This window comes from Chenopodium quinoa, unplaced genomic scaffold (genome assembly GCF_001683475.1).
Source record: "Chenopodium quinoa cultivar QQ74 unplaced genomic scaffold, ASM168347v1, whole genome shotgun sequence".
Lineage (NCBI taxonomy): Eukaryota > Viridiplantae > Streptophyta > Magnoliopsida > Caryophyllales > Amaranthaceae > Chenopodium > Chenopodium quinoa.
The window spans coordinates 3,692,752-3,720,207 of NW_018745684.1; the positions used below are offsets into that span (position 1 = coordinate 3,692,752).

The 27,456-nt window shown below is 34.7% G+C and overlaps 1 protein-coding gene across 1 annotated transcript; it reads left to right on the forward strand.

The window, feature by feature from the left end:
• Positions 1 to 329: 329 nt before the first annotated feature.
• On the forward strand, positions 330 to 26,449 carry LOC110718212 (structural maintenance of chromosomes protein 6B-like). Its single transcript, XM_021897021.1, has 28 exons — positions 330 to 632; positions 753 to 858; positions 993 to 1,126; positions 1,685 to 1,740; positions 1,825 to 1,911; positions 2,102 to 2,422; positions 4,069 to 4,188; positions 5,328 to 5,462; positions 8,589 to 8,665; positions 8,982 to 9,057; positions 9,859 to 9,933; positions 10,136 to 10,240; positions 11,034 to 11,203; positions 11,282 to 11,384; positions 11,855 to 11,967; positions 12,718 to 12,922; positions 14,550 to 14,681; positions 14,787 to 14,901; positions 14,998 to 15,083; positions 18,278 to 18,373; positions 19,242 to 19,375; positions 19,448 to 19,550; positions 23,973 to 24,052; positions 24,183 to 24,261; positions 24,356 to 24,413; positions 24,716 to 24,813; positions 24,903 to 24,997; positions 26,084 to 26,449. The coding sequence occupies exons 1-28, from the start codon at positions 482 to 484 to the stop codon at positions 26,139 to 26,141; spliced, it is 3,168 nt and encodes a 1,055-aa protein (XP_021752713.1). The 5' UTR covers positions 330 to 481; the 3' UTR covers positions 26,142 to 26,449.
• The last annotated feature ends 1,007 nt before the right edge of the window (positions 26,450 to 27,456 follow it).

Consider the following 27,456-nt stretch of genomic DNA (forward strand, 5'->3'; position numbering starts at 1 on the left):
AAGAGAAATAAATTAAATATTGTAAAAACTTTTCAAATAAAAAAATAGAATAAATATCTAAAAACGGCCGAAAAAGAAAAGAAGAGCAATGATTTAAAAACGAAGGGAGTACTTCATAATTTATTATACTTGATGATGAATTACTATCACTAATCAAATTTTTACATTGACATATACGAAGTACTTCGTATAATATACTCAAATAAAACGGAGTCCATTTACGGAGTATATACAAGTCAATTGGTCAACAACCGTCATACTCAGGTACTCCCCATAATGTAGAACGGTGGTAAAACTAAGGGCTAACCGCATACAAGAATTCCAGAACAAGCGTTACAAGCCGAGTGTATTTTCCCGCCAAAAGGGCCACACTACATAAAAACCCTTTTTTTCCTCTCAAAATTTCATTTTCTTTTCAAAACCCTTGAAATCCCCAATTTCTAGGGTTCGTAATCGCTAGTTCAATTCCAGCACTGAAGAAATGGAAGATTCTGATAATTTAAACACTCAACCTCACCGTTCAATCACCGCCGGCACAATTCGCCGAATTAAACTGGAGAATTTCATGTGCCACAGCAATTTAGAGATCGAATTCGGTGATTTTGTGAACTTTATCACCGGACAAAATGGCAGTAAGTCTCTTTCTCACCTCAATTTTCAATTCTAGTTCGTTAATTTTTGCCCTAATTTGAGGAGAATTTTGATTATGTGATTTTTTTTGGTGCAAAACGAAAATTTTGTATGATTTGTAGGTGGAAAAAGTGCGATTTTAACTGCATTATGTGTTGCTTTCGGGTCTCGAGCTAAGGCCACTAATCGAGCTTCAACTTTGAAAGATTTTATTAAGACTGGTTGCAGGTTTACTTTCTTTCTTTTTTCTTCTCTTTATGTATAATTTCAATTGGATGCTACAATGTGTTAAGTTTAGAAATTGTATGTGTATGTGATCAAGTTTACGGCAACCTTAAGCGCGGTTATTGTCTTTCGGGCAGCTATGCTTTGGTGCAGGTGGTACTAAAGAATGAAGGAATGGATGCCTTTAAAGTAGAATCTTATCGTGAATGCATAATTATTGAGCGCAGGATCACTGAATCATCTAGTACACTTGTCCTAAAGGATCACCAAGGTTCGTACTTAAGCTTCATTAAGTCTTCTGAAGGAATTATCTTATGAGTAATATTGATAAGTGAACCACACGTATATCCGAAATCAGTAGTAGTGAAGTGTGGGGCGGGGATGGGAGCAAGTTATAGCATGTATTTATCAATATATTACATCATCAATATATTATATTGCATTTCGCATGCCAATTGCCATGATATTTTGAACTAGGTTGGTCAGTTGGCGTGCCTTATGTTTCACATAGAAACTATGGAGTACTTTACAGCCAAAGGGGCTTAAAGTTCTTGCTTTACTAGATCATCAGTCTTTATGTTGCTCCTGTTTGTGGCTGTGTCTCATACGTTTTACTCCTCATAGTTCTTTAAATTATATTTTAAAACTATAGTGAGTTATATGTATATGATGATCAACAAGCACAAACAACTTTACTTTTTGTTTTTGCTCGAGGAACGATTTATAATATTATTTTTTATTCAAGATAAGTTTTTTTAACATCCTTTTAAAATTGTACTGTTATTGCTATTAACCTTGCTGATACTTACATTTTCATTGTTGTGGACAGGCAGGAGGGTTTCTAACAAGAAGGAAGAGCTTCGGGAACTTGTGGAACATTTTAACGTGAGTTTGTTCTTTCTTATGTCACCTGTAATATTGGTATATAATGAACTGCAAAATATTTGTAATTTGTTTTAATTTTTACAGATAGATGTTGAGAATCCATGTGTAATTATGACTCAAGACAAAAGTAGGGAATTTTTACAGTCCGGAAGTGCGAAAGACAAGTTCAAGGTAAGAGCATACATCGAGAAGTTAATTGTTGGGGTTCAGTTTTTGTTCTAAGGTGTTTGTGGATAATGATATGCCATTTATATCTGCTTTATCTTGTTTGTGGCCAATGGTTGCTTGTGTTTCTAATTAATCATTTACTTGGAAAGTATAGTTGTCAAGGGCCTTCATTTATACTCGAACAATTTTCTAGTTTTTTTTCAAGGCAACTCTTCTTCAGCAAGTTGATGATCTATTGAAAGCAATTGAACAAGCTCTGGAAACTGCTGATGAGTTAGTCCAAGAATTGGAGAGATCCATTGAGCCTGTTGTCAGGGAACTCAATGAATTGCAAGCAAAGATTAAAAACACTGAGCGTGTTGAAGAATTATCAGATAGAGTAAAACTAATGAAGTATAAGCTGGCTTGGTCTTGGGTCTATGATGTAGACAAGGAATTATTGAAGCAAAGGGCACTAGTTGAAAAACGGAAATTGCTAATTCCTACCTGCCAAGCAGAAATTGATCAAAGACTTGTAAGTCTAAGTCACATCTTTCTTTTATTTCATGATAATTAAATTATTGGTCTTAGCTGTGATTTCAAATGACATATTCTGAATAAAGTGTCCTTTACTTTAATTGTGAAAAAATGGTCATACTAAGTTATTTGACTTTGTTGTTTCCAAATTAATATCAATCAATGAGTTGTACTGACTATTAGCTGAAATTTCCACAAATACATGAGATCAACAGATAACTTACACGGATATCATAATTTATAAGCTCCTACCTGGTAGTGGCCTAAAAGTCACAAAGCAAGGAACAGTTAAACATGTTATTCAAACAGTACTGGATTAATTTGAAATTCCTAATTTTGACTATGAAACATTATTAAAACTGGTTGAAGAACTTTTTATATTTTCCCTGGAAAGCAAACCATTATATGTCAACTACATGGACAACATATGATGGAGCTGTTTTCATTGTAAACTAGTAATGCCATGAAAGTGTTTAGGCATGGGCATGTTTTCCAGCTTGCTGATTAGGTTTGGAGTGTTTTCCTCTATTTGGTTTATTTGAAAACTACGTGTGAGACCTCAATAAGTGAAAAGTACTTAAATTGATTGTCTTCAATTTGCTAATGTTTGTACCTTTTTTTTTGTTTGTTTTTTTTTTGTTTTTTTTTTGTTTGTTTTTAATTTTGTTTTAATGTGGATTTATTTGAAGTCAAAATGACATTAAAAAGATGGGATTGAAGAAAGCAGTTGAGCTTGATGGCATTCCTATTGAAGTTTGGAGATATTTGAGAAATAGAGGAATTGAATGGTTGACAACATTTTTCAACAAAATTTGAGGAAGTAATAAGACACATTTAAAGTGGAGGAAAAAAATACTTTAATACATTTGTATAAGAAAGCAGGCGATGTCCAAGATTGTGCCAACTATCAAGGGATCAAACAATTAAGTCATACTATGAAACTTAGGGAACGAGTGATTGCAAAATGGATAGGGAAAATTATCTCGGAATACCAATTTGACTTAATGCTTGGAAGATTGAATATGGAGGCAATCCGTCTTATGAAACAGTTAATATAGATTTTTCGGGATAAGAAGGATTAATATTTGATTTTTTATTGATTTAGAGAAGGCCTAAGATAAGGTACCAAGGGAGATACTTTGGTGGGCCTTAACTAGAAAAGGCATTTCGTGGTAATATATTGACATCATTAAGGACATGTACTAGGGAGCTAGCGTAAGTGTGTTACAATTGGAGTTCATCAAGGTTCTACATTTAGGCCTTTTCAATTTGTCATAGTCATGGATTAATTGACGAGTTCAATTCAAGATGATATACCATGGTGCATGATGTTTGCATGATATTGTGTTAATTGATGAGACGAAAGAAGACGTGGAAAGTTGGTTCGAATTGTGGAAAAGACTTGCCACTCTCTTAAAACTTAAATTTTGTTTGTATACTATTATTTATTTCTCATTTTACACACTTTTTTTCCTTATCTTTATTCAATCAAGTGGTTCCTTAGGACGATTTATGTTAGTGAACCCAACATTTTGGGACTAGGGATTTGTTGTTGTTTGTCTATGATCTTTGTTCACTTGCTGAAGAGAAATAGATGACATATGTCTGTTACCTACAGTTAAATACTTGAGACAACTATTGCAGGAGAAGATTGAAGACTTGAAAAAAAGCTATACAGATATGAAAATTCGTCATGAGCGATTGGCGCAAAAAACATCAGAGGTGAATAGATTGCAGGATGAGTTGAAGGATAATCTATCCATGGTATGTAATTTCTTCCTACTTGTACATAAATAGGAGAGTGTTCTGTCAAGACAGCTTTGGGGTTTCAATCAAGGGAGTAATGAGTACAAATTATCTTGAACCAATGAGTAAATGGCTTTTTTTTTTGCAAAGCATTAACACAAGAGAAGAGCTTTGGTCACTGAAATGGTTGGTAGACCTTAAGAGATAATTTATGCTTTGTAATTGTGATTTTTTTTTTCTTCACAATTAATTAGTCTCCTACTACCAGACTTGGAGAAGCCTTGTTTGGTCGATTCAGGGTTTCAGTTTTTTATCTTTGTTTTTAATTTTGTATTTTTTATAAAACCGTTTATCACCTTTGCTCGATATTATCTAAAGGTAGGGAATTATTTATGAAGATGCGAAGGAATGAAGTTGTATCATTAGCTTTTTTTTACATATAGATTAATGCTTGTGGCACTACTGACTAGACTTTAGAGCTGTCTTCCTTAGCATATATACAGTAGAATTCATCATCCTTAACAAAATTTAAACATGGTCTAGGATCCAGGGTGGGTGCTTGTGGTCTTAAGAATTAAGTCACATCAATTAAGTTTTAATAATGTTACGACTGGAGCTTTGTAGTTTGAAGACTTTTTAATATTTTCCATAGGGATATTTTTTTTTATTATTTTAATCCAGTGTTATCTGAACAGTCTTGTACTTCAGACTATTATTATGGCTACATATCCTGAGTATGTAATTGTAGATTAAGTAGTAGACGTGCATCTTAGGGTTTACAGTTGTAGTTTTTACTCCTTTTCTACTATATCACCCACTTTATTTTTTGAGGTCAAATTACGACTGTTGGCATTTCTTATAATCAGTATTAAAAATACAAATCTTGTCAAAGGTGAATATAGCAGTGTGTATCATGCTGGGCATCATGGATTGCTTCCCCTTACTCACACACACACCGTAAATCAATGGTCAATTTTTTGATTTGAAAAGCAAAGTGAGGAAAGGGCTTTTTTGGGAACATGACCATCTATTTTGAGGGAATATTATCTATGTCTCTCCATCTTGTTTCAGATTTGTTTTCTGTTTCCACTAGTTATGCCAGTTGAATATGCTAACATTTGATTGGATTGTCTGTATGCTAATTGGTGAATCTTTAGGCAGCGAAATCTAGGATGGAATTAATGCATGAATACGATCAAAAAATCTCTGATGTCCAGAAGATGACGAAGCGTGTGGAGTCCCTAGAGCAGCAAGTTCAAAATATACAAGAGCAAAATATGCGTAACACTCAGGTACTTGATCTATATCCAGATACTCCTATATGAATTATTTATTTATTTTTTTTTATTTTTTTTTTGGTATATTACAACTTCTGTTTATGAAAGTTCTTCACAGTTTTGGTTTTAGGGTGTTCTTGAAAGTTTTTTTTACACTTTTTCTTTATTTTGTTTTTGGCAAACTTCATGTACTACCTTACCCATTACTCCACAATATTTACGCCTTTCCACTCACCATCTCTTACCTTTTCATCCTTTTTTTTACACTACCCACCTTATACACTCTCTTGCTTTTATCCTTATTTTTCTTATGCTTATTCACTGCATCAACACACTCTATCTCCAATTGCCTTAAGTTGTGCGTCAACAATATCACTAAAAAAACTTTTGGGAATGTAGGTAATATGTATATGTCATCAGACTGATTTCACTGTATATCCTAAATTGTATTTAAATATCTTGATTCCTCAGGAGTCTGCTGAAACAAATGGGTTCGTCTCACTGTATAAAAGTTTTTATTGTTGGATAAAAATAAAAGTCAATATCTTAGAAGCAAAATGCTTTTTCTTAAAGAACCAGCTGCTTGTTTGATTCCTGTGAAACCAGTTACCACTTACTACACATTGGCAACCTATTTCATTTTTCTTTGTATCTACTATTGTTAAGTCAGTAATTATATTATTCATATTATAAGCAATATAAGAATGACTTGTACTACCTGGAAATAATAAATTGGTATATTATTGTTGCTGTATTTGTAATTGTAACTTAAATAATATTAATGTTATTATTATTGTAAATCATACTTTATAACACTAGGTCAGTAGCAATATGATACTCCCTTGATTCTTTTTTGTTCTTTTACCTTTTTTTTTCCTCATCGTCTCTAGGGTGAACATTGACCGGTTTTCTCTTATTATGTATTAGTTTGAACATCAAGAAAATGCTTAGTACATCTTAGAATATGGGGTGCAACCTTTTAGACTTTAAAGGTCAAATTTTTTTGAAGTTGGCCTTGGTAAAATAATGGGAATTTGAATCTGGATTAATAGGGTCATTAAATAAAAGGGTATCGCTTTATGCAGCCTGCATATAAGCATTAATTTTTTTTTTCTTTCTAAAATGGTATTAATATGAGACTTTTGACATAAGATGCTTAGAATAGATTGGTTTAATTAGTGCTTAGTTATTCTCAACCTGTCCTTTATACTGCCTCCGTTCCTCCGTTCCTGAAAATTCGACTCACTTACTATTCACGTGGTCAAAATAAAATAACTTTGACCACATGTTATGATTTATACAATAGATTTAAATTAGCATGAGGGATCTTATTAGATTCCCCTTATCATAAATTTTTCAAATATCAACTTTTTATATTTTTCAGTTATACATAGCCGAAGATATTCTTGGTCAAAGATGTTCATTGGAGACCGCGCAAATGCAAAGTGAGTCGAACTTTCAGGAACGGAGGGAGTAGTATTTATCATTTTACTAATTTTAATTTAATAAATGCTCTTAGTTACAAACTTCAGCTCTATATACTACACATTATACCATTTACTAACCCATAATCGCCAGAATTTAAATTATACCTTAAAACAGTTATGGTTGGACTTCTTATGAAGTTACTAAACTTATTTTATGCACATGTTCATATATAATTAGTAATGCAGCTTTCTACAATTTACTACTCCCTCCGCCCGGGATTATCTGCAACAAAGGAGTAAAATACGGACTCCTAGGCAAAACTTCTTAAACAAGATTATTGAAAAGTAAGAAGAGAGAGAAGGGATAATTAAACTAAACTAAAATAAAACACACAATTAATGAATGGAGAACAACCACCCCACGAACCACCAACACCCAACCCACGAACCACCGCACCACCCCACGAACCACCGAAACCACCACCAAAACTCACCACCCCACAAACCAAACCCACGAAACCCACCACGAAACCACCGAAACCACCACCAAAACCCACCACCCCACAAACCAAACCCACAAAACCCCCCCAAACCACCACCAAAACCCACCACCCCACAAACCAAACCCACGAAACCCCCCAAAACCACCACCAAAACCCACCACCCCACAAACCAAACCCACAAAACCCACCATGAAACCCCCCGAAACCACTACCAAACCCACGAAACCCACCACCAAAGCCACGAAACCCAGATTTGGGGATTGCGCGACCACGAATTGCGGTGGTGCTGGTGCTCTGGGCTCGTCTGGTGGTAGGGGCGGCGAAGGTGGCTGGGGTAAGGTGGTGGATTAGTTGGTAAGTCCATGTAATTAACAAATTGTAAACAAAGTTAAAAATTTTAAGTAAGGGTGAAGTTGACATTTTACTGGTAAAAATTTACCAAAAGAGGAAATAAAAAAAATTGTTGCAAATAATAGAGAGCACCTATTTTTAGTAAATGTTGCAGATAATAGCTGGCGGAGGGAGTATAATTATTCTCTAAAATAAATAATACTATAATCACCAATTACCCACTTATGGGATTAAGGCTTTGATTGATTGATAATCACCAATTAGTATATCATAATATATTGGGGCATTAACATTTTGATCGGTGATGACTTACGGAGTACTTATGTTTGGGTTTGGGCCTTTGGCATACTTCACACTTGTAATATGCGTAGCAGCAGTTGCTGTGGGTTAGTGCCTTCAATGACTTGCATTCACTGACTATTGCTTGAAGATTTGGATGTTCTATGTTGAACTGTAATGAACAAATCTTCACTATGCCAATCGTGTGTTTTTTAATATTCTTTTCTTAACTTTCTCGTTAGGTTTAGATCACTTTTTTTGACCCCGCCTCAATAGTTGCCTTTTTGAAACTTATTATTCCCATGTAGGCAAATAAAAACCAACTTTGATGGTAGGTGATTTCTGTCATTGATGGTGATTGGAAATACTAGTTGCATAAAGGCTTTATCATTACAAGGTTTACAACTATTGATGGCATGGTATATTGGCATATTGCCAAAGATACATGGTTCTTTGCCGTGCTTGCTTGCTAGCTAAACTGCAGAATATAGAGGGATGTGCTGTGACTTAGATTAGTAATGTGATATGAGCTTTATTTTTATTAGTGTTATTTATTTATTTATTTATTTTATCTGCCTCAGGCTGAAGAATCTAGGGTTCAGGAGAAACTGAAAGAACTCCAAGATGAAGTAAAGTCTGCTAATGCATTGTTGACGAGGTTGCTTTTCTGGCTCCTCTGCTTGGTATTTATTTGTTTATACCAATAATTAGCTTTATTTTGTTTCAATTCCTTTTATTCTGTACTATAACACTCTTTATGCTGATTGTATGAAAATAATGAGATTAACGCGTTACATGATTCACTTTCCTTGATGAATATACGGTGATGGGCATTTATTTATATAGCACATCTAGAAAGATTAGTCCTAATGTATCTTAAACTTAATGAAAATTATGCATGTACATTCTTTGTGTGACAAAAGGAGTATATGCTGAGTTACATTATTTAAATTTGGCTGTGGATTATGGTTTAGGCTGAAGGAAGATGAGACAGCTTTGTCAGAAAGTTTGGATGCAAGAACTGAAGATATAAGAAAGATAAGGGAACAGGTTATATTGTTCTTTTGGATCAAATTTATAAAACTTATGCGCCTTCATTTTTTTTTAATATAGTTCCTTTTTGCTTTTTTTTTTTTATTTTTTATTTTTATTTTGTATTATCAAATAGAACAGACTTAATGTCATTATTACCAATAATTTTCAAGTTGAAGTGTTGAAGATTCAAGAATTGGATGAATTAAAGAGTGGGGAAAGGCTTATTTTGGGTTTGTCAGAAATTTTCAGCTGAATCGGAGGATTTTAGTTAAGGAAGAGTTTACCCTTGTAAGACCACGCACAATTTTTCAAAATTGATCGTTTGAAAGCGTAGGGGTGTTCTGTCAAATTTTAGGGGTATTTGGTGAAAAAATTGTAGAATTGTTTTACTAAAATAAATATAGCAGAGCTTCTTTATCTCTCTTAGGCCTTCAAATATATGAGGTCTTGTGCTGTTCTAATATGCAATCTCAAAGATAATGTGGAAATAAAGTTGGGTTAGAATTCAAAGTGGTTGAATAAGCAGGGGAAAAAAACAAAAACAAAAACAAAAAATAGTGCCTGAATGAAGTATATATATGGCCCTTAAATTTTGCTGGAATTCTGTAGAAGATGTGTTAATAATCATTTGTTGTAATATGCAAAGGAATATAGGTTTCTTCGGAGGACTCCTGCTTTTTTGGATGATGCACATGTCCTTGGTGCTTTTTATGATGGTTTTTTTTATTTTTTATTTTTTTTATTTTTTCGTCTAAGATATAATCTGTTAAGTGGAGGTTCTTGGTTACATATAGTAACTTTTTTCTTTGTTGCTAGGTTGATGAACATGAACGAAAGCTGCGTGATTTCAATTCCCAAATTTATGAGCTTCGGCAAAATCAAACTAATAAGGTTATTAAGATAAATCCAGCTATATATTCTACCTTGTTCTTTGCTTTAAATGGGTAGCTTTCAGGCGTATATCTTGTAAGTTATATTAAGATGAATAGATGACTAGATGATTTACTGGAGAGTAATGTAGTTTGATTTTCATCCATGCTTATTTGGATGCCTAATTAAAAGCTTCTCTATGTATATGCTATCTTTGTTCCAGGTTACTGCTTTCGGTGGTGAAAAGGTGATTCAGCTTCTGCGCATAATAGAGTCACGCTGTAATGACTTTCAAAGTCCACCCATTGGTCCTATTGGTGTCCATCTGGTAAGAAAAACATAACAATGCCTAATTCCTTGACTCTGCCCATTCTATACATCTTTTTAATTTTTTGTTTTGAATTTTTTTTACTCGTATCTTCTTTTTGAAAATATTGGAGTCAAATAGACAACACTCGTTTAACACTTGATGATGTATAAGCAAGTTCTACTCTTGAATATATAATTTAATATGTGCAAAGCTGAGTCACTAGGGTATTGACGGAGTTGTAATGGCAACGGTAAATGTGATGGTCTTAATTCTTCTGGTGTTTTGTCCCTTTCAATTCTAACAGTCAGCAATGGCAAACTGCTAGCATAATATGGCTCAATAACAGGTGTAATCGTTCAAGGCTTTCTGATTTAATGCGGTAGGTAGCCATTTTGGTCAAGGCTGGGCTAATGACAATATCTCTGCAAGGTTTTTTATTGATTTATTTTGAAGAGCGAGCGGGTAGGGGTGGAGAGATTCACTGTGTATTGTGCAGCATTACCCTCTAATCTATATTCAGTGTTGTTATGTTGTCAGGCTTGGAAGTCACAGACTGACAGACATCAGTGGCAATCCATTCTTTACCTTCAGTGGTTCCTTGGCTTTGGTTGCCTCTGTACTTCAAAACCAATCTGGTTTGATGTGTTATTGGTGTTTTGAGGCTTCATATGCTATCAATATTACTGTATATCATGCAGTTGTTCATTTAACTATATTTCTCCAATGATTATATAAGTCGAAATAAAAAGGGTGGAACTATATCCAGGGGATTTTATCCTCTTAGTCAAATCAATAATGGTTTGTTCTGCAGAAATTGACTCAAGGCGATCTATGGGCTTGTGCTGTTGAAAATGCAATTGGAAAGTTACTAAATGCTTTCATTGTGACAAACATCAAAGATTCACATCTACTGAGGAAATGTGCCCGACAAGTGCACTATGATCACCTTCAAATCATCATATATGATTTTTCACATCCCAGGTAGCTCTAAATTCCTAAATTTTCAAGACAGCGTCCTTTCATATGGTTGGAGTTGATAGACTCAAGCTTATCATATAGGTACAACCTTCCAGACTACCAACTTCCTCAAACAAGACACCCTACTACCCTTTCTGTTTTACACTCAGACAAAGCGACAGTTGTAAATGTGTTGGTGGATAAGGTAATTTGAATGTTCACAAGTACTCTCTAGCATTTTACCTGGATTTTTTTAAATCTCCTTTTTCTAGAGTTCTTTTTATAGTGATTGATGGATGTCAGGAAAGGACAATATGATGAAAAAAAAATGCAAATAGTGATACCTGGAGTTGGCTCTACCTTTAAAAAAAAAATAAAATTCTCTGTTCTCTTCCTTGTGGGTTGTTGGGGTTTGATGGATGTCAGGAAAGGACAATATGATGAAAAAATGCAAATATTGATTCCTGGAGTTGGCTCTACCTAAAAAAATCTATGTTCTCTTCCTTATTGTAAGTGAGATTTTTATAAAATAATTTGGCCTAGGTAAAAAGAAAAATGGACAAAATTAATTAAGAAGTGTAAACTACAAAAATCAAGAGAGGGTGCATTATTATTTGTACAACAACGATTCTGATCTAGTGGTCTTCTTATATGTTTTTATCTTTTTTGTTTCAGGGTGGTGCAGAGAGGCAAGTTCTTGTTAAGGACTATGACATGGGCAAAACTGTTGCTTTTGAAGAAAGGGTTTCAAACTTGAAGGAGGTTTTCACTTCTGATGGCTATAAAATGTGAGACTAACAATCTCCTTTCTAAGCTGTAATTGGTATGATTGAAATTAAGCGATGATATACTAGGCCATCGGTGATAATGTCATGTACCCTTCTATGAGTCTTTGGAGGTTCAATGCTGACTTTTGTTATTTTGACTCTTCATTTTGTCTTCCACGGCCATATTGCACAAATGACACTTCGAGAAGGGTATGGTATCCTTACTCGACACTTCAATGCTCATCTAGACACTTCTACTATCTTAAACCACATAATCATAGAATCAATGTTTAATTGGAAGTAAAAATAATGAAGAATAGGTGTGATATATACTCACAAATATGCTTCAGATAAGCATTTTAATTAAAATATTAATCATTTCAACCTAAAATTTGTGAATTATTTGCACATGATTCTTTTAGTATTTCTTTCTTGCCTTTCTTATTGTTATGCAGTACCTGCTAAACCTTCTCTAGGGAATTGAAATAGTTCTGAAATTGTTCATTAGATAACTTTAAGTACATGAGTTACAAAGAGTGCTAATCTTCTAGTTGATTAATACTCAATTCAGATTATACTTAATACCTCACTTGTCCACCTGGGTTGGGGTGGAAGGGCAAGCGAAAACAGTGCTTTCAACATAAATTAAGAGGAGGCGAGGAGGACAAGATGAACAGATGCTATTTGTTGCGAATTCTAATTATTTCCCTCTGAATGGCTATTGCACTGTAGTTTTGATATATTATGATTTTTTTCATTTCACGAGTTTAGGTTTTCTCGTGGGTCAGTCCAAACCATTCTTCCTCCAAATAAAAGAAATAGAGCTGGACGGCTTTGTAGTTCATATGATGATCAAATTAAGGACCTTGAAAAAGATGCATTGTACATGAATGAACAATCTCAAAAAGCCCGCCAATTGAAAAGAGTTGCGGAGGAGGAAGTACACGATCTTCAAGAAAAGTTGCAAGATATCAAGGTAATATTTTTTTAATCCTTGATTATCATCTTCTAGAAAAGTTGTCAGGCTGTTAGCATGCATGGTGGATTTGTGTCTAGATCCCATGCAATGTGTTAAACAATTTTTTGCTTGAGTGCTATTCTGAAAATTTGACAACCAAATATTCATATTTTGCATATGGCTTAAGTAATTGTATAATTATTGAGGCTCCTTAAACCTTATGTAGATGCTACATATGCTTACTATCATTGTAACTTGTAAATACTCTTTAATTATGGAGGGTGGAGAACTTGGTTAGACGCACCAGTGTGCCTTGGGTCTAGATACAGGGAGCTAGGCTTTTTTTGTCGTGGTATGAAATTTATTTTTAAAGCCCTTAAAATTAGATAAAAATGACACGGGTTAGACCAAAATAATACAAAAAGTGACAGGCTGCCAGCTGAAAAGTAACTCTCTGGCCATTCGTAGACTGTAATAAGAGAAGAGTTGGAAAAAAGCCAAAGCCTCTTCATCGAGAAACTAAAAAGTTAAGGCTAGAGAATAGCAAAAAATCTGTAAATAAACTTAAGAGGTTTGTGGCACTGCATATTAGTAAGAAGTCTCCAGTGTAAAGCAATAAAAGGTAGATAATGGGATGGGAGAGAAAACAGAGACGAAGATAGATTGGCTATTCTTAAAAGGCATGGCCAGCAACTGTCACTTAAGGCAAATACGTCCTGGAAGTCAAGAAGAAGGGTCTCTAGAGATCTCTTTCACAAGTAATATAACCACGACCATCAATTTATTTGTTTTGGAGAAGCATTTTAATCTACTACCTCACTCGCAATTTAATGTATTTGCTTAAACTCTCTCAATATATGTTTCCAATTGAAGTAATTTTATAGCCATGATAATACCATTAGTGAATAAATTATGAAAATTATTGATACAGGAAATCTCTAACTTAGTAATTTGCATATTGCTAAAACTCATAAGCAAAAGTCTAGAAGTAGAAACATTTTGGTAAAGTAGAAGTATAAAAACATTGAGGGTCTATGGTAGGTTATTTTTGGAAATGAGTAATGCTAAGAAATACAAATAAAACGCTGGAGGAATAAGTTTGAGGATTGGGAATGTTACAGATTTTAATGTATGATGTACCTTGTTACATTTGCACTAGCTAAAAAGAACCCATTTGATCAAGCTCTTGTTCTACCTAGAGAATAGTTTGTAATGTTTAACATATCATCTTATTGTCGATTAAATTCCAACAGCATGATCATACATTTTATTTGCTTTTTTTTTAACTGTCAAACAGATTATCAGAATGAGATGGTTTGTACTTTTGGGAAAGTTTTTCATTAAATTAAATGTCTTGCTCTACTGTGGTGTAGATTTCATTTTGTTGCGAAGTAGCACAATAATTTATGTGCCTTCAACCTTAAGGAGCTAAGCTTTGACCTTCAATTATGATTTATGTGGGACTGTGTGTCTTTAGAAGTTTATTAGTTAGTGCTAATTTACTGAGTTGAACTATAGAAGTCAGCAGCTAAATTACGTGAAAAGATTTGGCTTTCTGGATGTTTTACATTCGCAGACTTTTTTAGTATATGGATGCTGTTAGTGTCTGAGATTTTACCCTCTATTTTCTTTATAAATGATTTAGAGGAGACGTATATCAGCGGAGCGGAATTTTTCTCAAAAGACGTTTGCTGTTGATAATTTCAAGCGCGCACATGCAGCTGAAGCTAGTGGACATAATATGTCTACTGTGGATGAGCTTTGTGAAGAAATTATGGTTTATTAGCCACTCTTGCTTTTATCTGATGACTGCAAAAACTCTATTGATTGTCGTATGGTATTCTTGTATGTAGATTTGTCTAATTGTCTTCATATTTAATAGAGAACCCAAGCTGTAAAACAAGAAAAGGAAACCATGCTTGCCAAAGTCCAAGTGCAGATGAATGAAGTACAAGATAAAGTCAGAGAACTGAAAGCATCTCTAGGGAACTTGCTTGGTATGGTGATGACTGATGATGTTGAGCTCATGATGGCTAATGCTGTTCACTGATGTCTGTCCTTTCTATTTGTTTGTATCTTGTTGACAATTGCAGAATCTGCAAAGGAGGACTTCAATGCTCTTGATAAAGCTGTTCAAGAATATGAAGCGATTGCCAAGGATCTAGAAGAGTTAGAGAGGGTTGGTCTCTTATTCTTTTCCCTTCTTTTATGTAGGTAATATGCGAGTTTTGGCCGTGCTTGTGTGTGGCTTGGGCAGTGGACTATCTATCTACTCTTTGCTTCTTATAAGGAACTTGAAGTTAATTTATATTGTTACTTTCATTGTCATTTATATCTATCTTTACCTTTCTGTTTTGAAAAAAATAGTCAAAAGCAACCTTAAAAAGGTACATTTCATCAAACTATCTAATAATCAAAGTCGTGGGAATTTACCTTTTAAAGCACTTATTGTGGCAAAGAAGGTACCGCTTGATTCCCTTTTTCCTCCCTCCTTTTTACCAATTCATCTTCCTTTGTATCTTGATTATTTAGTTTAAGATTTATATAGAGTATAGATTGCAATTTATATCAATTGAAAACCTAATGCAGCCTTTTGATTTGCTTCCTCTTTCCACTTTTCCACTTTCTTATACTCTTTTGGTCCATCTTTTTCTTCTCCACAAACTTGGGTGTATCCGTGAATGTATTGTGCGACTGAATTGATGGAGTGTTTGGTGGTGATTGAGTAGCGAAGGGGAAGGGCTACAAGGTGGTATTGGTGGCTATTTTTGCCGAAAGAAATGGTGGTAGACTGGAGGAGAGGGAAGCAAAGTATGAGGAATATTAGGAGGGAGGAAGCATGGGATAGACTGATGATTTTGTTAATCATAAATGAATTGTACATAAAAAAGTGTTTCTCTTACAAGTTACAACCATTTCCAACTCAAAGTTATGCAAATTTAATTGAAGTTTTTTTTTTAAATGAACATGATCCTTCAACAATATTTGAGCTATTGCCAAAGTTTCTTTGAATTTATTCGAAGAATCAATTTGGTTATCATTGTGTGAGATGAACAAAAAAATTTGGAAAAAAGACAAATGAAAATTAATCAAATGAGGTAGGGTAAATGAAGGAAAAAGGCAAGGAGAAAACCGGAATCCAGCAAGTGGTATATTTTCCCAAAAGGCCACAACAATATCATTTAGGTGGTTTTGACTAAGTCTATTATTCTGTATAAGGATTTTTCTATTCAGCTCTTAGACTTTTATGTTTTAGTTGACCTTTAAAGTGGGAACTGGATATAGTACATTGTGCTTTTTCAGGATTTTTGCTGCATCAATGAATGTTGGGGATGCCATCATGTGTTGAAGACGATTTTGATTTGCTTGTTGTTTATGTTGGGATCATCATCTCAGTGTCTTTTATCATTTGGGATTATGTGATACGTTTCTCTTGTAAGGTTAAGATCTTATGATCCTCCAAAATGTGGAATGTTGGACAATTGGAAAGTCATGGAACTTGTGATTGTGATTTTGTGACTGCATATTGGTATTGATTATTAAAATATGAAAAGGGTTTACAGAGAAAGTGTCTATGCTTTGGTTTCTACTAATGTGCAGTTAGTTATACTTTGAGCCTAATGTGCTAATGTCCTCCATCTTCTGCCAATTTGTCCACCTGTAGTCATAGGCTTTGCTTTGGTATAGAAAGCTAAACTTTAATGGATTGCCTGCTTATGTATATCAAACCTTAAATCTGGTCGGTATTAGGAAAGAGAATACTATTTTCTTTTGGGTCTGGTTCAGATCTAATTGGAAATCCAATTTACATTCAGGTGCTGTCCAACAAGGAAGCCTGTCTAAAAATGTGATGTATATTATTGTTACTCGAAATGCATTTTAAATCTTGTTAAATTAAATACTCTCCATTCCCGAAATTTTGACTCGCTTTTGGCACTCTTATTTCTAAAAATGCATGAAAAAACGAGTGGGTTGAAGAAAAGTTTAATAAATAATGAGAGATGGAGTAAAAAGGTGGGTGTGAGAAGGTGGTTAAAGTACGGGAGAGTATGTAAAAAGGTGTAAATAGTGTGGCCGTGTGGGGTAGGAGGGGTAAGATAGTAAAAGGGATTTTCCAAAAAAAAAACCATTTTACTTAGACTCAGGTACCCATGTACATGCCAAGTGTCCGATTCAACTATTTTGTAAAATAAAGTGTCTAAGTATCCTACTCTTGTCCGAGTGTCGAGCGTCCGACAAGGGTACTTGAGGTGAAGTGAAGAGTATTAGTAACGTAGGGTGTTAAGTAGAACTGAGCTGAAACTTTTTGAAATGACGTTTAATAGAAAGTGAGTTGAACTTTCAGGAATAGAGGGAAATCTTAATTTTGCGGGATGTTGTAGAATGGTATTAAAGCATGTTAAATGTTTCTTGTTGTACCAAAACCAGTTGCAGCCTTGCTGTGGGGAGAGAGCACTAAAAACACTGAGCAGATAGGATACCATATGTTTTGAATTGCAAATGCATCTTTTTTGACTAATATATCATTATTTTTGCTTCCACAAGAGAAACATATATATGTGTCAAATAAATTATGCGATGCTTTTCTCTTGTGAATTATTAATTGTGTGTTCTCTGCATAGCTGGGGTATGATTAGCAGGATCACCAAAGCAAATAGTGCTGGGAAATTTAAATTATTAAAATACTGTTTATTTGTTTAGGATATCTGTTTCTGTACTGAATCTGATTTTTTGTGTCTAGTTCACTAGCCCGACCTTAAGCTTGAGGCCTTAGTCTCAAGGATGGAAAAGATTTGGGTAGGATGAATAACCCAAAATCAACTACTACCCTTGTTTTTGAAAGTTCTTAACTAAAAGAGTTTTCATCTGTTTCTTATGGTGCTTAGTACTTTCACCTTATTCTATTTTTGGCAAAACCCTTTAATATCTTACCCTTCTATCCATTTTTTTTTAACCTTGTATATTTGTACGGGAATCATCAAAATTTTCTTGAAGTTTACTGCTATGTAATTGGTTTTGGGACTTGGGGGTTGAGTGACTATTTTGGCTACCCTTAGTGCAATTCTCTAGAGCTTTTCTTGGACTGTCTCTTATGTTCTACCCGTATGCTATTGGAGGTGACTTGTCTTTACCAATTGAGTGTGATATTCAGACATTAGCCCACCACAGTTGCATATGTTATTTTCAAGCTGTTTCAAGAATCTCTTTCTACAATAAAGATGACAAATCTTTGTTGTTTAGAAGTCAAGTCACCAATGTTTTGAATCTGTGCTGTTGTCAGCTCCCATTGGCTTCTTTTATCTTCTTATAGCTTATATATTAATTAGGTAGTGTTCTTCTGTTCACTCATGACTACCTTTGTGGTTTTCTCAGGAGAAAAGGCATTATGAAAAACTTCAAGCTGAGAAGATTTTACCTGAAATTAAAGAAGCAGAAGCAAAGTATCAGCAGCTTGAACAGAAGCGCAAGGTATACTCTTACTGATGCAGACTGATTCCAACATCAAGTTGATGCTTATGCTAGCTAGATATGTCAGTATTCCTTATTTCCGAAACTGAGAGTAATGGACATTCAGTGAGATTTCCAGCAATAAGGAAATTTTGATTTTAGTGCTATCAGTTGGTGTTGTGCACTATGTGCAGTGTTGAATAGGTCATGGGAAAAGATTATTAGTAGACATTGACTAGTAAAAAATCTGGAGAAGACTCCTAGGTGCGTCACAGGCATCTATAGAACTACCTTTTTATTTGGATATCTTGCAATAGTTATTAAACCAGGCATACAAATCCACAAGTCACAAGGGATTTGTGATATTAAACCACAATGATTGATATTAAACCAGGCATGCAAATCCAGAAGTTGCTGATATGTGGACGTGTTTGTGAGCCTCTATGTGGGAGTCGATTAGCTACCAGTTTCATGCCCCAAATACATGTGGCAATTATGTGAATTTTATCTGGACGTGTTTGTGAGCCTCTATGCGTGTCTGTAATGCTGTGCCTTCATTGGATACTCACTTCAATTAATTTTCTTTTTTCTTATTGCTTTGGAATTTTGGATTGTTATTGTAGGAAAAAATTTACAAGTCTAGTATTTAATATCTTTTGAACTGTTAAGTGGTCAAACAATTTGTTAAATTACTCTGCTGAAGCTTGGCCTCAGCAGGGTTTGAAGCTGAGCGCATTTTCAAACTGTCTAGCCCAATGAGTTGGGTCAGGTGGAACTATCTTCATCTTTCTAATAGATGTATGTTTTAGAGATCTAGGTTTTTGTAATACAAATGTATGTTGTAGTGATGAACTAAAACGTTTCATATTATTCAAAAAATGATTTGCAGGATAGTTATGAGAAAGCCTCCTACATGTGCCCAGAGGATAAGGTTAAAGCTATGGGAGGCTGTGAAGACACCCCAGAGCAGCTCAGTGCTCACCTGAAACGAATGATTGAAAAACTCGAGCAAGCAAGGGATATGTAAGGATGGAATTTTCTTTTTATGAAAGTTTCTGCAACTGGTTCTGAAATGTAATGGTGCAATATTTGCAGATATACGGAATCCATTGATGACCTACGCAAATTGTATGAGAAGAAGCAGAGTAAGATTTTGACAAAGCAAAAGACTTATGAAAACTTCCGAAAGCAGTTACAGGTAATATGTATACCAAGTCCCTTAAAGTGGGATAGATGTGCCACCCGGTTTGTTTTATATTTTGAGTTAGATATATTTATGCTATGCATAAATGCGTTTATACCTAGATAAACCACTAAAGCCACATGCTCCCTTTCCCTTTCAAATATCTTTTTTTTCAAGAACATCTTGCATAATCCCTTATTCAAGATATATTGTTGTTTCTTTCACATGCTCCCTGATCTGATCCCGTTCTTTTTTCTGGTTTCACTATTTAAAAAACCTGCCTAGTACGGGCCTGTATCTGGTTGCCTGGTAATAAACAAGGTTTATGCGGTTTGATTAATGAGGGTAATGGTCTGTTGCCTAGAGAAATGAAATCACCTTTGAATGTATAATAGTATGAGTTGAGGGACCCCCTCCCCTCTTTCTCTTTCATCTTTGTGCCCTGGTTTAGGTGAATGGGTTGCTACCTCTACTGAACTCGGAAAACAAGCCACATTGGGTTCACAACATTCTTTATATGATCATATCATCATAATACAAGTTGTTTTAGCTTATCAAGTTAATTGTATTACTTTTAGGATAGTTAAATTAAAATCATCATAATACAAGTTGTTTTAGCTTATCAAGTTAATTGTATTACTTTTAGGATAGTTAAATTAAACTTGAGAGTTGCTTCAATGATGTGTTAGTGCTTTGATGCTCTCAAAGTTGTTGGAATCGAGATTCAAATTTAGATTGATAGAGTTTGTTTAGAATTTGGTCATGTTTAGTTCACCTTATTTTTACTTATTTCGGAAAAAATAAGTGATGACACACTTTATCGTTTTATGTGCGGTTTTTTTTCTATATATCTTTAATTTCGTAATGGAAAAAAATTATGAAAACTGCATATTAATATAATACACATTATTATGAATCTAACAAGACATCACTTGATATATTTTTTTCTTTATAGATTATCATGCACATAAAGTCAAAGTTTGGTCAAATCAGTCAATTGGATCATATAAGCAAAATAAGGTGAACTAAACAAGCCCTTCGATCATATTCCCTCCATTTTTTTCTAAGTATTGAACTTTAATACTTCCTCCGCCCACAATTATGTGCAACAAAGGGGTATTATTTGTGAGATATAAAATATTCCTTTGTTGCACATAATTGTGGGCGGAGGAAGTATATAAGATGTAAGTGGGGCTAGTTGGGGTATTAAAAAACCAAGAAAAAAGATAGTGGAGGTAACAATTTGAAATGTGTGAGGGGGAAGAAATAATGGAAAATTAGTAGTGAGTTTGGGAGGGGACTATGATCATTAGTGGAGAGAGATATAATACATAATGTAGTAATTTGCTAAAAAGGTAGTGTAAAACTTAAAAATAATGGCGGGAATTGGTAAGTGTAACACTAAAAAAAATTGAGGAAATAAGATTGAGTTGTACAATTGTAAGATTCTACATATTTGCTAATAAATATGATATTATTACTAAATTTGTAAGATTGTACATAATTGATAGACATATGATACCATTGTAAATCCTTTATTTTTTTCATGGTTGTTATGCTTTAACTATAAATGTTTGCCGATGCAAAATTTTGATTAATAATATCTAAAAGGAAAAATTGTCATGATTAATCCCAACTTTGCCTCATCCGCCAATATTAATCCCAACTTTGGATTATTTTTTATTAATTCGAACTTTATACTCCTTCCGCTCATAACACTCCCAAGTGACCGGTGATTAGTGACCGGTGATTAATGACCTGTTGTGTAGGTAATTCTTTTTGTTTGAAGTTTAATACTCCCTCCGTCCCATAATACTTGACACAGTTTCCATTTTCTTCGGTCTCATAATACTTGACACGTTACTAAATATGGAATGAGACCACTAATAAAAAATATATTTTCCCACTTTCTCTCTCCTCACCTACCCCACTCCCACCCCACTTGTTTTCTTGTAACATCAAAATACAAAAGAGAATCTTTTATACAATAAACAAATGTTTTAAATAGATCTACTTGTAGTTTTCTTAAACTGCGTGTCCACCCCAACGTCCTAACTATTACGAGACGGAAGAAGTGTACACATGTTAGCATGTGATAGGTAAAAAAAAAAAGATAAAAATCAATAATTAAAAAAAACAAAAACCATTAACCCAGCCACCCATAGCCAGCCCGCTGCCACCCATGGCCAGCCCAACCCCCTTGAGCGTCGGCTGCTGCCCAGACCCCCTTCCCCTCCCCCGGTGCCGGTGCTGCCCTGACCACCCTCCCCTTTCCCCTTAAAACCTCCCGTAACCCCTCCCCTTCCCCTCTAAAAGCATCCCAACTCAACAGCCACCAGCCCCCCAATTACCACCACAACAGTCCAGCTGGAGATTCCCTCACCACTACAACAGCCCCACATCTCAAACGCCTACCACCGCAACTCCGCACTTCACGCACTCAACACAGCCCGCAACTCCGCCAACAACAGCAGCAAATCAGCCACCGCACCGCAACAACCACCAGCCCAATTTCGCCCACCAACACCACTCCCTTTATCATAGCAGCTGTCGGAGATCGAAGGTTAGGGTTAGGGTTTGGGATTTTGTGGTGATCGAAGGGAAAAGGGGAGGGTGGTTGGGGTAGCGCTGGCACCGGGGGAGGGGAAGGAGTCTGGACGGTGACCGACGCTCCAGGGGGGAAGGGGGTTGGGCTGGCCATGGGTGGTTTTGTTTATTTATTTTTATTTTTGATTTTTTATTTATTTTTTTTAAGCCAATCATACGTTGGCACGTGTCTTGTAACTTGTAATATTAGGCTGGTTGACCGGTTGCGAGTGTTTTTAGCGGACGGGGTATAAAGTTCGGATTAATAAAAAATAATCTAAAGTTGGGACTAATATTGGCGGATGAGTCAAAGTTGGGATTAATCATGGCAATTTTTTCCTATCTTTAATTACCTTTTTATAAAAATTATAAGAAGATGGTATTTTGCATATATACATTTAAGACAAATTCAAAAACACATTACGTCATATATCTGTTTGTATGTTTTAGTAAAAAATATGGTCAAAGTAAGGCATGTGAAATATTGTACATTTGTTCAATATCAAAGTGGAGCAGAAAAACAAAGGGAGTAATACTTGTTCATCTATAAAGTGTAAATTATTGCAAAATAATCATTTGACTTATCAAGCTATTAAAAAATACTTCATCCGTTCCCAAAAGTTTCTATTACTGTTATTGTTTGCGATCTTTGAACACATATTTAGGCAATTGGAGAGAGTTCGAATGTGTTGAGAGGGTGTTAAACAAAGGTGGATCAGAGAGGAAGAGGGAGAGAAAGTGTAAAAAAGGTGGGAAAAGCGAGTGAATGGAAAGGTGTTGACATTATGGGGTAAGGGCGGAAAGTAGTAACAGGAGTTTGCCAAAATAAGAATAAAACAATAGTTTAAAGAACTTTGAGATCAAACATAATTGAAAGTGTAAAGATTTTTGAAGAACGGAGGTTGTATATACTATATACTAAAATTGCTTAGATTGATAGGATTTCATAAATTCAAATATTGTGATTGATTAGTTTTTTTTTTTTTTTTAGTCGTACATGGGATATAAACAATAATATAAGAATGATTTTATCATTGTAGAACTGGATTGTAGTATCATAAAAAAATCTTATAAAGATGTTGACACTAAAAATGTTTTTGGTAGAATTGTAAGATCCTACAATTTTAAGATTCTAAATAGAATCGGGATTGGTTGCGTACTTTGTAACTGTAAAATGATAAGAATGAATGATTTGAGACCCAATTTAAAAATAATGGATGTGCCATTAGATTTGTTTGATCATTTTAGAGATGTGATAATCGTTAGCAAACATGTGCGTTGTTTTTTAGATGATAAAATAGTTTTATGCTGCTCAGTTTTTTAACTGATGCTCACTTACAAGATTTTACCGATGAAAATGTAGAATTGTAGACAGGTTCAGCAATTACTTGCAAACAATTCACTTTTTCAATAGTGGGCCAATCAGGTCCCTAACAGGCCTAGTAAAGCCTTCAGGGCCTCCAACTCTTTACCTTGGTGGAGTGGATTGAGTGGTCCCATGCTTGATATGCTACTGGTGCTACCTTTATTACATTTCAGCTATAGAGCGATCCTCATTGGGCCCACAACACTTTGATTTCACCTTGTTACAAGTTGTGTTAGCTTACATGAAGCATTGAAGCTACCCTTGTTACTACAGTGGAGCTAGTTGAAAGCATCAATGTCTTCCAGCTGATTATGCCATAGACCCATTAGTTATAATGGCAAATGTTATTCCAAGTGTTTATCTTCTTTAGTGTGTTCTTTCTGTACAAATATACTGTCTAGCATACACTGCCCTTCAAGATATTGTTGATCTCTGGCTTTTTTACTCTTGATTGAAACATAGATACTGTTAATTCTGCTGCGCAGGATGCTCAAAGAGCTTTGGAATCACGAAAAATCAAGTTTAATCAGAATGCTTCTTATATGATGCGCCAAATGACATGGAAGTGAGAACTTTGCAATCTGTTTGCCCATTTTCTTGATCCTCGAATAATAATCCCCTGTTATTTCTTTTTGTAAACTATCCAATATGCTTCCGCTGTTTGTTGACCTTTTTTTTTGGTGTGGAGGTACCAGTTTTAATAGCAATCTGGGAAAGAAAGGGATAAGTGGTCAGATAACTGTGGACTCTGAAAGGAAGACTCTTTCTCTTGAGGTGATTATATATGTTAATCTTTACATTTTTTTTAAATTAATTTGATTTGACCCTGGGATAAGAATTTCATGTTCTTCATTTGACTAATTGATAGGTTAAGATGCCACAGGATGCATCTAGAACTACTGTTCAGGATACCAGAGGACTTTCAGGTTCATCATTATTACTGATCAAATTTTGACCTGGATTGTTAATTCTGTTCTTTCTTCACAAGTTCTTTATCAAATTCCCCTGATATCCTACTCCTTAATGTATAAGCTTTTGAATATGGAATCTTTGTTACTCTGCGACCATGGAAGCTGGACCAACTCAAGTCCTGTAAATGCTAGAATAGTTATGGTATCATGGAGATAGATGTAGGTGAAAATTGTATCAAGGATCTAACGAACCTTGTCAAGATTCTATGTAATTTTCCATGTTTGTTAATGCTTTTAACTAGTGTGTGCTCAAACAGGCGGGGAACGTTCTTTCTCGACGTTGTGTTTTGCATTGGCTCTCCATCAGATGACTGAATCCCCTTTTCGAGCTATGGATGAATTTGATGTGTTTATGGTACTAGAAGCTTGTGGAGCTAATGCCTTTTCACTTTGGTGCTTCTAATGGCATATATTTTCTTACATTTTTTTAACCTGCCTATTCAGGATGCAGTTAGCCGGAAAATCAGTCTGGACACCTTGGTTGATTTTGCGTTAGCACATGGGTCACAGTGGATGTTCATCACCCCTCATGATATCAGGTACCTACAGTTGAGTTACACTCTATGCTATTATTGTATAAAATGTTATCTTTTTGTTGTCTTCACGTATACAACATAATACATGACATGGAAATCTTCAAATGAAAAAATTGCGCATTTTGGTATATGATGGATCTGGATCTGGATCAAAGACATGCACTCTGTAGGGATTATATTTAATGGACAAGAAATTTCAGCTATTTTAATAAAAACAAATGTGCAAATGATAATTGGTCAATGTGTGTACTCCAACCGCTTGTAAGCTTTGTTAGGCTTTCTTCCTATTAAAATATAAGTAAAGAGTTCTTCGTAGTTTTTAGTATGGCAGCAACATATAATAATTTTAAATTTCACCAAAAATGTAGGTATTTGATTAATTGGACTGGGAAGGGTGTTTCTATTACGTTTTGTTGGACTTTTTGGATATAGATTCTCAAGGTTTTTTGCCCGATTTTGTATTTGAATAAAATACATTTTGATGAAAAGTTTGTGTGTAGTTTCTTAAACTGTTCGTTGCCAACTTGCCCCTCCGTAGTCTTACTGACTTACAAGGATGTTTTATTTCTTCTCAAAAACTTTTAAGTAATTGCCTAGAATTTTCAGCAGGCCAAAATATTCAGTGGGATTCTCACTGCTTGTGAGTTTGGTCGGCTGTGCGGGAACTAAATCTCGGACATTATTAACAGTTTAGTTATGTCACATTAGGGGATGACATCTCCAAGGCCAGACTAGGACAGTGTTGGGCTGTTTAAAATAGGCTAGATAAGTAGAGGAGCAATCCGAACTTTATTTGGTTGTAACTTGTAAGTAGGCGCAGTTTGTTTGGTTTGGAACTCAACATTGTAGACAATCAATTTAGCGCCAATAGCTGTGACCTTTGGTGGTAGCAGGGAAAGAATTGTCAGAAACCAGCACTCCCATAAGTCCTTCCCCAGTTTCCCACCCTGATTGTTTGCACTCGGCTAGTTGAATACTTGAATTATTTGAAGAAGGGTGTAGGCTATATGTTTTACAACGAGGATAATTGAGCTGTTTATAACCTTTAAAGAATTGTAATTGCATGAATTTGTATTAATTTCTTTGCAGTATGGTGAAGCAAGATGAGAGAGTTAAGAAGCAGCAGATGGCAGCTCCTCGTTCTTAATCTCAGCAAGCCTGGATGTTGCAGTTTTGTACATAGTTTTGATTTTTGCTGATCCAAATGTTTATTCCTGATCATTTCGTGTGGTGCTTCCATCTTCATGAAGTTAACCTTCAATCTCATTGTAAGTAGGAATTTTTTGGGATTCAACTAGTCTCCGTTTTGCCTTGCTATCCTAGCTCTTCACTCGTGTTGCTGTGGATGCGAGTCCCAACTTTTGTATCTGTATCTTATTTATCCGACATATTTGAAATTTAATGAATTCTTGAAACAATTAATTTCATAGTTTATCTATGAATTTGATTCTGGCATTCCTATATACTATATTATATATGGTCATATTAATGGCTGTAATCAACTCTACATTCACATGAAAACCTTTGATAAGTCTCACAAGCTTTAAACGATGATTATGAGACAAATTTCTTCTTTTTCCGTGTCCCAACCTTAATTGGTGTGCTAAAAATCAGTCATGGAAATTTTGTGCATTCATTTGTGAGAACATACTTGTGTTCATCTTGAAAATTTCTTTCTTACATTTGTACTTTGTATTTTAGATTGAATATCCAACGCTAAGAAGTGTATACTCCCTTTTATTTTTGACAAATTAATTTTATTGCATGGTACTACTTAATACGTACTAAGGTTATTTTTTTGCTCATGTATCAGATCTTTTGAACATATAAGTAAAAAAAAAAAAATGTATTTGTAAGGTATCATTGATTATACATTGAAGATACTTAGAAATCTGAAGTAATAAATATACGAAAATATATGCTCATTAAACCATAATATCATAAGATTACTTTACAATATGTAAATCTTTTAGTTGTCTTGTTCTAAATTTTTTATTTAAAAATGTAGTGGGTGGTGGATTTATCTCTTGGCTACTAATACTATCTTCAAACCAAAGCAACTTTTAATGATAGAACATCTTAAGCAATGATTATGTATGGACCACATCATTTACCATACTTTTGTTGTGATCTCAAATTCTCTTAGCCCACAAAGATCCTCTTGTTAATAATAATTTCAATTGTGTAACATGGAATACCACTACTAATTTTACTTAGTTAAAGTTTTAGGTGATGTTAATTAATTTATTTACTCGTAAACCTTTTTTTTTTCACTGCCTAAAGGAGCTGTAACTATCAATTAAACTTTTGCTTTTAGTGGAATGACATTCATGTTTTATCCATTAATATCAATTTAACTTTGGTAAATGAAGCTATCTGGAGGTTGGAAGTGCATTCCATGAGAGAACGAACGTAGACAAACTTTATCTTTTTATTCCTTTATCCCTGGTGCATAGCGAACC